Genomic DNA, 11,497 nt, shown 5'->3' with positions numbered 1-11,497 from the left:
ATATTCTCAAAGGGACAAAGGTCACCAAAGTGCGCAACCTAAAGGTGAAATTTGATCAGCATACTCTGAACTCATACTTGGGATTTGAGGATGTGGTGCTGAGAGAGTACTTAGAGAAGTTGGCTCTAAAAGAAGAGTCCAGGCAGTGGCTTACAGAGATTCTAGCACTAGGACCCACTCCTCCTTGGATTGCTGCTGGGATACCTATTTTCCAGAGCACACTGAGTTTCGAGGCCAAGGGGTGGCAAACCTTTGTTTGCAGCAGACTTGACCGTGCCAGAATGAGAACAATCTACCTATTCCTCGAGCTGTTTTGGTGGCATCTATCATGGCCGAGTACCCGATCAATCCAACATTTATCTGGTGTCATAGCAAAGTAATACTTCTTATCCCTACCTTAGCACCATTATTGAGTATCTGACAGAAGCTAAGGTAGAGCCTAGGCCGTTTGACACCAAGGTCAAGCCAGCATGGCCGTTTGAGTGGTACAAGCTGTAGGATCTGAGGAATCCAAAGAGGAGTGCTCAGCCTTCTACTACTACTGGCCAGTCTGATGAACTGGTAGTTGTAGTTTCTGGTCCATCTGATATTCCATCCACGTTGAGCCTTCTACTAGTGTAGCAGCTGCTTTGCCCGAGCCATCATCTATAGCTCCTTCCATAGCTTCTATGACAGTTCCTACTCCAGATCTGAGGTTGGTGCCTATGCTTACATGTCCACTATCTGCTTTGTGAGTCTCCCAGACATTGGCGAGTCTCAAAAACTAGACGCATGCAGCTACTTCAAAGCTATTTGAGATTTCCAGTGCTGTTGTAGGGCAGACACCTACACAGGCACCTCGAGATCCCTCTGACATTGAAGAGAAGCTGGGAAAAATCTTCGACAACCAAAAGGTGATTATGAATACATTAGTACAACATGGTGCTATGATCGAGGGGTTGGCCAAGCAGGGGAAGAAGATGCGGAAGTCCTAGGCCAACAAGAAGTCAATTGATAAGCTTCAGACTGAGGTGACCCGGCTAGCTAAAGCCAGAGATTTGCCATTTGGCATGCTGCTTGACCAATCCCATCCCGACCTAGATCCATCTATACATGATGCTCCCACTGGCCAGTCTGAGGAGCCATGCCTTGCCACCGATACTTCTGATGTAATGCATGCGATGTTTACTTCTCCAGCCACTCCCAGATTTGATGATGATATTCAATTGGTTGAACCAATAGGAACTGATGTTGCTGGGGACACAGTGATGACCAAGGATACTTAGGGAGTTTCTTATCCCTCTCTACTTTTGCTCTTATATGGGTTACGCATTGGGGACAATGCTTACTTTTATTCGAGTGCTTACTTTTATTTGGGGGGTGGAGCTTATTTGATATATTGGATATATTTGGATACTTTGGAATGTAATAATTGGATGATTCTGTTTCATTTTATCTATCTTTAGTAGTTATTGCTTTCATTAGCTTCTTTATTTTTTTTCTTTGATTTTGTTTATGTTAGTAGTTTCTTTGTATGTAGTAGCTTTTATGGTTATCTTAGTAATGTAGATAATAAGCCTTTGGTTCTCTTAATTTCACGGTTCTTTCCAAAAGTGATCTTTTGTGTGAATCAGGTAACTCTTCTCGAGGATGGATGGTGTGATAACTTTCTTAAGGGAATGAGTCTGTTTTGTGTTTAGGTAATAATAGTAGTAAGTAGTAATGAATAAAAGCCCTAATCAAGTCATTCTCGAAAAAGAGTTATTCATGCTTCATTTGGCACCAACACACTTAAATGCATGCCTATGGTTTGAAACAATGTGTTTGGAAGAAAATAGCTCTAGTTAGTGACTTTAAGGTTCTTAAGTTGACTTTGATAATCATTGAGTGGTTGAATGGACCATAGTAATCTTTAACTTGATTGTGATCGTTGTAGAATTTAGACTCTATCCTCTTTTACGGTCTAGTTGCATGAGAGGTGAGGTAATTTTTGTTTCTAGTCCAAGTACTTGAGTGGATAGTCTAGAACTTGTCCCGAATGTGTTTCAAGACGAAATTCTAGGTTTGCTTGGTTTGAAAGATGATTGTAGGCTTTTATTGGTCCGTTTGAGCTTTTTATTGCCAACCTATGTTTGTTATCCCTAGTCAACCTTTTGAGCTTTTAGCCCTTTTTCTGTTGGTAATCATGCTACAAGCCTTTACCCGTTTTGTTTATAATCCTCTCTTGGTACCCGGACCTTCCTTAACACTCTTATGAAATAAGTGGATTAAGTCATAAGTTTTGGGGGGGGGGGAGGTTGAGAATCTAAAAGAGGTATCAAGGCACCAAAAAGAGAGAAAAGAAATGATATCTATAAAAAGACAAGGCAAGAAAAGAAAAGAACAAAAAGAAAATTCCATAAAAAAAATAAAAAGGGAGATTGATGATATCAAAAAGAGGCAACTATCTCTAGTATGAGCATCCAGGGAAGAAAAAGAATGAAATGAACAATAAAGAGTGATGGGAAGTCTCTCTAGCCCCCAAGAAAAATAAATGCCTCTAAGGTTGGTAAATGTGAGCCAAGAAATGAAAAAGTGGAGTGCTTAAGTAAGGATGTAACCACTTATCCCATATGGTATACTACCCCAATCCAAAAGCCTTTATTACAGCCCGAAAGAAGTCCTGCTTACATTAGTGGAGATCTACATGAGGGGCAAACCCATGGTACTTGAAGCTTTACTTGTGACATTCCTTTGTGAGAGAAGAGTGAATCCTTCATTGCTCTAGAAATTGAGTGTTAATTCTTGAAGTGCGCATGGCAAATAAAAGGTAGAGGAGAAAGAGTTTGGAGTCCACCATGATTTACATGATAGAACAAGAGTCCTTGATGAGCGAAGTCAATTCTTGAAACTCAAATGTCACACTAAAGTTATATGCACGTAACATATGTTTTCTCACCTTGTTGAAAATGCACAAGTATTGTGGGTAATTATTGATCCCAACTGAGTATGAACAACTTACAATTGACTCTTTGAAATGACCTTTCACTTAGAGGAGGTGATAACAAATCTATTTGCTTGAGGAGAAGCAAAGACTTAAGTTTGGGAGAGTTGATAAGTGTGAATTTTAACCACTTATTAGTACCTTCTTGCTTTAGTTATAGTCCGAAAGTATTGATTTTTATTCCCAAAACTAATGAAATTACGTGAAATGCAGGCTAGTTGAAGGATTGGAGCTTAGCGAAGAAATCTAACTCAAAAAGGAGTATTCCAGCTTAAAAAGGCAAGAAGGAGAAATGCAGGCAAAAGTGCGGTCGGCAGAAGTAATTCTGCGGCCGCAGAAGATTGTACGGTCCTCAGAAATCAATATGCCGCCGCAGAAAGAGACCTGAAGCCTCAGAGGAGTTTGAAGAAGCACGATCGGCACACCAAATTATGCAGTCGCAAAAGATGGTCACACTGACATGATTTGAAAAGTTCAGAGAAGGTGCAAAAAGACCAATTGTGAAGCCTCGTCAAAGTGCGATCCGCAGTCAAAAAGTGCGGCCGTAGAAGCTGAAGTGCAGCCGCAGATGGAATTGTGCGGCTACAGAATTCCTCCCAACTCATGAGAAGAAGAAAAGCGTGGAGGACACATGGAATTGTGCGGCTGCAAAACCTCCCGAAGGGTATTTTTGTCAGCAAATCTTTGGGCACTATAAATAGACGGAAAATACTTTTTAGGGCAAGTTTTGTATTCTTAGCAGCTGTAGCGGTTATACTTACCCTTTTGGGAAAATAGTGACAAATATTGAAGAAGAATCATTAGTCTTATCATTTAATTATAGTTTATGGCTTTAATTACTTCTTCTACTTTGTTTTCTTTTCTTTCTAGCATGAGTAGCTAGTTTTATTTAGGGTTGTGGCCAACCCTAGTGTGTAAATCTTATGGGTTACTAATTCTAATGCTTGTTTATGATTGAGTGTTTATTAGTTAGCCTTGTTTATGCATTATTTCTAGAATTAATAGTTGCAAACATTGATTCATGCCTATTTGACTTAGTTTTTGGTTGAAAAAAGGAACCTAGTCTAGGAAAACTTGGCTAACAAGAAATTGAGTCAGTTAAGGTTTTGGGTAGTTTGATTAAAGGGTTTGAACTAGAGATATAGAAAATCCGGCTTGGACTCATATCAATTATTTGCATTGCTACCCAATCGGACTTGAGAAAGTCAATTTGGGAATAACCACTCTATAACCGAGAGGTATTGAGTGGGTATTTGAGAATTGAGAGTTATATTATACTTTGTTCCGCAAAACAAGCATTAACTTAGTTTACTCATTAGGTTTGCACCTAAGTGAAGGTTACATCCCTAGGCTTTTTTTTAATTATTTAAAAATACCAAAAATAATTATTCTCTCTCTAGTTGCGTTTAATTAGTTTAATCTCTTAGTGTTAATTTGAAAAACAATCACTCTTTGTTTGGAAGCGTAATTTAATTATTTCACGTACTCTCTTCAAGTATCTACCTTAACACCCTTCATAAATTCCCTGAGGAATTCGACTCCGACTCTAGCTGGGTATTATAATTGCAACAATCGTTTTCACTCATTATTGAGTGTGGATTAGATGGAGATCACAAGTCCATTTGTGTGTCATTAAGCTTCACCATCGGCGTATCAGTTAGGAGGAAGTTAATGACCTTCAATGAATATGCTCCACTGATTTTACTGTAATAATCAAAGACATAATTAGTTATAAAAAAACTAGAAAAAGACTAAAACGAATGGATGGCATATTGACTTTACCTTTGTTGAATGGATGGCGTATCCAAATTATGCTCCCACGACTATTTTTTCGTAAGAACATTTTGACCTAAGTATGTAAACTAGCCAATTTTCATCAAAATCATGAGCATCATGTGTTCGAGTGGTTTAACAAGTTCTTCTAATTTACCGTTGTATGGACCATTATCATACAAACTGACATTGTTATCATAAATTCGAATCAAATCCTCTGCCAAGTGAAAATAACAGGTACAAAATACTTATTATTAATTTGCCATACCTACAATACTTTAGTCTTGCACCACTCACAACCCTAGGTTGTGGCATACTTCCTTGGGGATATAGCATTAGGGGTATAAGGCACAAGCCTTGGCAAGCATCAGCATTCTCACAAAAATCCATAATTTGGTGGAGGTCCTTCTCACAATTTTTCTCCAGTTTCTAACTGCTCCATAATATTTATTTATAAAATTATATTACTTAAATTTGATGCAAATACAGAGTAAAAATAAAACTTTTGTAACACATTAGGGAGCTGCAATGGGAGTCCATACGCTCCAATCGTATTGTTGATACTGCTTAGCTTGAGATTAATGGCTGCACAGCCGTTGGATTAACTTTATGCTTGTTCCCATTATGTGGAAAACATACTCCTTATATTCTTGAATATTCTAACATATATCCATCACTACTACACCCCCCACGTGGACACTTGACAGTCATCAAAAGGATGAACCTTTGGCAAATATCAAAACAGCATTGACTCAAAGTAGAATCCACTTCAATTCTGAACTCTTGAGCTAATCACTTAAAGTTCCAAATAAAAAATGTCTGTAGCATTTCTACAGCAAAGTTTCCTAATTAGTCCTCCTCTTTCTTCAGCATACAAACCCAGAAAAAATACCTCTTACTTTCCTGTACATAGCACTAAAATCTTGTGCAAACACACCCCAGATGATGAACCACAAGACTCTTTTAGGTAAAAAATAAAAAAATGGTTTTCATTATTTTGTTTTTCATTTTGTGGGTTGTTGAAAAAGTATCTTGTTTTTCTTTTTCAGGAAAAGTGAAAATAAATGGGGTAAGTTGGCATTAGTAGCAGTGGCAGCTGGGATATTGACAGTGGGGTCAGTGGATCCAGCTTCAGCTGCTAAGACTGGTGGTCGAGTTGGTGGTCAGGCTTTTCGATCTTCAGCTCCTCGCTCTTCTTCACCTAGGATCAATAATTCTAGGTATTTTCCACTATATTTTACCCAATAAGTTTTTCCCCCTTAAAGAATCTGTTTATGTTTTTAAAGAATCTGTTTACTGCTTGCTGTTTGTTGCCTTCTATTTTATGTGACACTATTTACATTTTAGCTGTTCCAAAAAATGATATGGAGCAATTTAATTTTAAGTTTTCCATTTTAGCCTTAATGATATGCCGTTATACTACAAAAATGTCATGGCTTGCTTTTCTTATGATCGAGAAATCCTCAGGGTCTGTGCATATAGTTCGAAATTAGGTGGATAATGGATCTTCTGCTCTATCCTTCTCCACTTGAATATCAAGTTTTCATCTGCAGCAATATTTGATTCTGTGACGTGCATCTAACCCACACATCACGCTCTGCGCTCTCCCTACTATACTCAAGCCCTATGGGCTTTATAACATGTTTAGTACCCAAGTTTCGAAAGTCTTTCTCTTTCTTAAACTCTTTGTCTAATCTAATAGTATCGCATTAAATGTACTTCGTTTCAAATGTAGGTCCTACTTTACTTACTGGGGATTAATTTGACTCATTATTGAAGTTACATTGGACTTGTAATAATTAAAATTGTACAAAATGCTTATAATTGCAAATATATACTCATTGGAAAATGATGAATAGCTGTATTAATAAATCTATCTTATTATTGCAATAGAGAATAATTCGATTGTCCCAGATATACAATATATGATAAAAATTTGAACTTGGTAGTGTGTAGAGATATCAATGTAATAGTTGTTTCCACTTCTAAAAGTATAGTATTCTCGGTGCCAAACGGTACAACACCTATAGTTGTATTTGCCTTGGACTTCTGTCGAATGATTGTATCCGGATAGGTGAAATGCTTCTAGCATTGAAATTTAGACTCGAAAGGAAGGTTTCAATTTGGCATAGTTTGGATAGAAGTGAAAAGGGAAAGAAGTGATAACTTGGCAGGAGTAAAAGGAAAAGGCAGTGTTAAATCTGTCACAAATGTGATGTTTTCCATATAATGAGGAGAAAACACTGAAGCCACGAAAGATGTGCTAGAGATTTCAGTCACTGGGATCCAGACAATTTTAATGCGAGAAGTTCTGTTTTGAACCATTTGAAAGAACATAGGTGTGCTGGAAGTGTGCTTCTTTGAGCTGAATTCTAACTTTTTAATGGCATCTATTTGAAACCTTCGGGAGTTATTCATTTACATGGGGAACTGACATTTTCGGTTCTTACCTTGCTAACCCATGTCATTGGTGACTTTCGTCTGATTTGACATGTCCTTTTTTTCTAATTGGATAACGTAGTTCAAGTTGTCATGTTTTTCTTTACCCCACAGTTTCTCCGCATGACTCTGTTGACACTCAAATGAAGCATGAGGTGAGGAGATCACCCTGAAATTTTCCTTCTACTGTCATATAATATTCTGTCATCTGAGCATATTAACTTGTATTATGTGTTACTTGGAATTTTGAGTGGAGTCAATGAATCGTCCTTTCCTTTTCTTTATTCTTGTTCTAAACAAGTTAATCTCATATCTACGCTTCTCTTCATGTTCAGATACTAGCATTGAATATTTATTTGTTTAGTATTCCCTTTTAGCAACCTTTTTTTTTCTTCCTATATAAACAAGATGTTAGTGGAGCAAGGTATATCTTTTATTCGTAAAACTTTTCAGTAGTAAAGGTTAAGACAAATGCCCGGGAAGAGCATATGTTACTTTTGACTTACATAAGTGTATAACTTTGTGTTTTATAATATTATGGAAAGATCTCATCTTCTAATAGAAACAATCCCATCATCTTTAGTATGATTTCTTCTCTAGGCTTTCAAGTTCCTTTATTCCTTCCGCTAATAACTTATAAAATGCAGTAAGCTCTCATGAATATGGCGTGGATGGGGAAGTAAATAAAAAGAGAACTGTTAGTAATTGGTTGCAGATACATTACTTCAGTATATAGTGCAAACAATGCTAAAGCAAATGTGCATGTAGAACCTAAAAGCTTCATTCAACAAGACGAGAAATAGTTAAATTCCCTACTGGGTGTGATTCTAGTGTTCTAGATATTGGCTATAAAGGTACAACACAAGAATCTTTATGGCCATATTTTTGCTTTTTATAGAAATAGTACAGACGACATGCTAGACAGGTCAAAAAGTGGAATATACAAATGGAATATAGTCAAACATTGGGACATAAGTGTATGGGTCAAGAGCATGAATATAGCTTCCAGGTCAAGGTCTTATTGTTAAAGAATGAAACGTGGTTATACTTGTGTACTTTTATTGGATGTTATTCTCATTATCTATTGGATGAACAAAAGCTTTTAGCTAGGTTTACTAAGACTAGCTGTTAGTATCACAATTCTTGGGAATGCAGACTTATTTCGGCTTCCTACTCCTTTTTTCAACCAGCTTCCTACTCCACCTACTTTAAACCTGTCCTTTTTTTGCATTCAACAATGTATGTTAACCGTCGTCACCATTATTCTCCATTTTCGCACCTGGAGCCATGGTTATTAGCTATAGAAGACACCTGATAGTATTTTTTCCTAGTTTAGATTACTCTTTTTCAGGCATCCTTTTTTTTGGGTTGGTAAAGCTTTTTCGGGCTTCTCAAATAGTTTAGTGCTGAAGAAGTTCACTGTTTGTGAATTATTTTAGCATAGTAACTTTCCAACTTTACTGATTCTTGTTGGTCATGAACTCTGACTGATCTTTTTGAAAGAATAGTTCACTCCATCACGACGAAGTCTAGGAATCACTTTTCGTTTGGCCTCCAAGATCCAAATAGCTATTTTGTATTTACAAGTACCCATAAAAAGTGAAAACACAAGGTTTGTGCCCTCTCATGTTATTTGATGTACAAATTACCGTATAAAAAGGAAGCAGGAATTTGTTCTGTCAAAAGTTTAAAACGAAGTCCTTGCTAAAGAAACTCAACTTAGATATTGTGGTGAATAATTTTATTCTTTTGTTTTCTCAAATCACTTGAAAATGCTCTCAAGAGTATGCTCAGCCTTGCATCAAACCTTTCCCCAAAATAAGATGAACTGTTACAAAACTGTATTTGTAGCATTCTCAGCCAACATACACATTGTAGTTTTTCTGCTCAAAGGATAGGCAAAGGTTTGCAGTTATGTGGATGAGAAGATCCAACTACTGTTACATATGCCAAAGGATCATGACCAAATGCTATTAGTGGACTCTATTATGAATGTAGTGTTCTCAACTCAACTTTTGTTTTGAGGAAAATAATTCTTACAGTCTAGTATCTCGGGGAAAAAGTATTTGACATATGGATCTAATTTGATGTAGGATTGGGAGAATTGTGCTATAATTAAATTTCATGCCTTTGATTGTCTTGTAACTTTTGGCCACAAAACCATTTGAATTAGACTTGATAGACTTACGTGGGATGGCGTCTTTGCTGTACAACAAAGAGCTCTCATGAGCTTGTGAGGTCCCATAGCTAGTTCATGTTAGACTCAATTTATCGTCTCAGGTTGGTTAATTTTGGGTTGGCTAATTTTGTACATGGTGTCCACAATATATTGAAGAGGTTCTCTTGTACCAAATATTAAGCTACAAAACTTTCCCAGCCATTTACTATCTAGTCTACACTCGAATCGTATAGAAAGTTAGCAGAACCTTGGTAGAGCTTTCCTTTCTTTGTCTCAGGTCCTGTTCTCTGCTCATTTTTGTAAATGATTTCTCTAAAACTTCTTCTTGTCATGATCAGAAACTTGTGACTTGCTTAATTAAGCATGATCAATGAGCTAGCATAACTGTAGGAATCTATCCGGTCTTAATCGAATCAGAAATGCGTGTGTCAGATTATTCCTCAAGTGTATTCTACTGAAAAGGAAATATTGTTGTCTGGAAAGAGGAAAAGTAATGGATAAATGCATGGTAATTGTAAAGACTAGGGATTGGAGGAGCCCAGCGACCAAATTATGCAACAAAATCTTACTGCAAAGCTTCCATGGTAGAGAAGTCATTGTTTTTGAATATGCTTGACTTATATTAAACTATAATTCCAGACTGAATTATGATATTTCATCTAGTGAAGGGTATCCGGGTTCAACTAGCTTTTCTAGTTACATGATCCATCACTTGTATTTGACAAATCCCTTAATTAGACTAGTTCACATCATCCTGCTTCATGAGACCATGACATTGTTCTTGCTTTGCCTTTTCAGAACAAATATCTATGTCAATCCACCAGTTGCTCCTCCTCTAGTTGGTGGATATGGGTATGGTGTGCCATTCTATGGTGGATGGGGCTGGTCGCCTTTCTCGTTCTTCGCACCAGGCCCTGGTGTTGCCGTTGGCGTCGGAGGTGGATTCGATACGCTGGTGCTGTTCTTGGTTCTTGGTGCTGTTGCTTCTGTTCTTCGGAGGGTTCTTCGGTCAAGAGACGAAGATGAATACTAGCATTTACAAGACATGTTCGTCCAAATTAATGGAATTAGTCTTGTACAAGAGGCTACTGATATACTTAGCGGTGTCATGCAGCCATAGTATATAAATTTTATGTATTGGAAACAATTATCAAACCAAATTGGAAGCCTGTAAAAGAAAATTTGGGGTATGAAGCTTTTCTTCAAATTCCTGAAAGGGTATATAAACAAACTAGTGAATACAACATCTCCTATGTAGGGATTTTGATGGCCTCATTTTCTTTTGAAGCTGCAGTTACTCTTATGTTACTTTTTCCTAGTTTCTATGTAAATATTATATTTTGGAAGAGCAATTCTTGTCGTATCTCTGTTTTAATGTTGTGTTTCGAAGTTCTATTGAGACTTTGCAATTGTATGCAGGGCTATGCATCCTTAATCCTTACCACATCACAATTTTCTTCTCATAACACCTTTCATTTCATGACGGCCATACTAACAAAAAGAGGTTAAAAAGGGTTATTGTACACACATGTGCCTGCAGATACTAGTATTAGGAACGTAGAATGTTGAGGTTATTTGATCGTGGAAGTGTTGTAAATAATTCTAAGAAGGTACAAACAAGTAGTTTAGAAAATGTTAATTTTATTTTAATTTCAAATGGATGATAATTAAAAATCAAACAGACTTTTTTATGCACCTTCTAACCATGTCCTACATGCAAAACCGATGTGGTTCACCTTAAATATTTTGGAGGAATGGCACCAGGTAGCCCGTTGTGATGGAATCGTTTAAAATATAGCTGACTTTCAAAAATTATATAAAAATTTAGCCACTACTCCCTCCTGTCTAGAATAAGTGATTTTTTAGCTATTTTCACATAGATTAAGAAATTCACTTTTTAACATTAATTAGCAATGAAATTGACCATATTAACTTTTACTATCTTTTCACATAAACACTCCTAACACATACTCCAACACTATTTGCTCCATGGGTAATGTAGGAAAAAAATAATTAATTCATTCTTGAAATCTGGAAAAATCACTTATTTTGGACCATAAATAGAAGGCCAAAAAATCACTTATTGTGGACCGGAAGGAGTATCTAATAATAAATAAAATTTGGACAAAAATACTCATAAAGTT

General features: G+C 36.8%; 1 protein-coding gene across 1 annotated transcript; it reads left to right on the top strand.

The window, feature by feature from the left end:
* The first annotated feature begins 5,423 nt into the window (after window positions 1–5,423).
* On the top strand, window positions 5,424–10,699 carry LOC107803098 (uncharacterized). The gene is made up of 3 exons (XM_016626714.2): window positions 5,424–5,702; window positions 5,785–5,955; window positions 10,152–10,699. Exons 1-3 carry the CDS (start codon window positions 5,551–5,553, stop codon window positions 10,384–10,386), a joined length of 558 nt encoding a protein of 185 aa, XP_016482200.1. The 5' UTR covers window positions 5,424–5,550; the 3' UTR covers window positions 10,387–10,699.
* Window positions 10,700–11,497: the final 798 nt, after the last annotated feature.

The sequence above is a fragment of the Nicotiana tabacum genome, chromosome 9, assembly GCF_000715075.1.
Source record: "Nicotiana tabacum cultivar K326 chromosome 9, ASM71507v2, whole genome shotgun sequence".
In the NCBI taxonomy this organism is placed as follows: domain Eukaryota; kingdom Viridiplantae; phylum Streptophyta; class Magnoliopsida; order Solanales; family Solanaceae; genus Nicotiana; species Nicotiana tabacum.
This window is presented reverse-complemented; position numbering and strand designations above follow the sequence as displayed.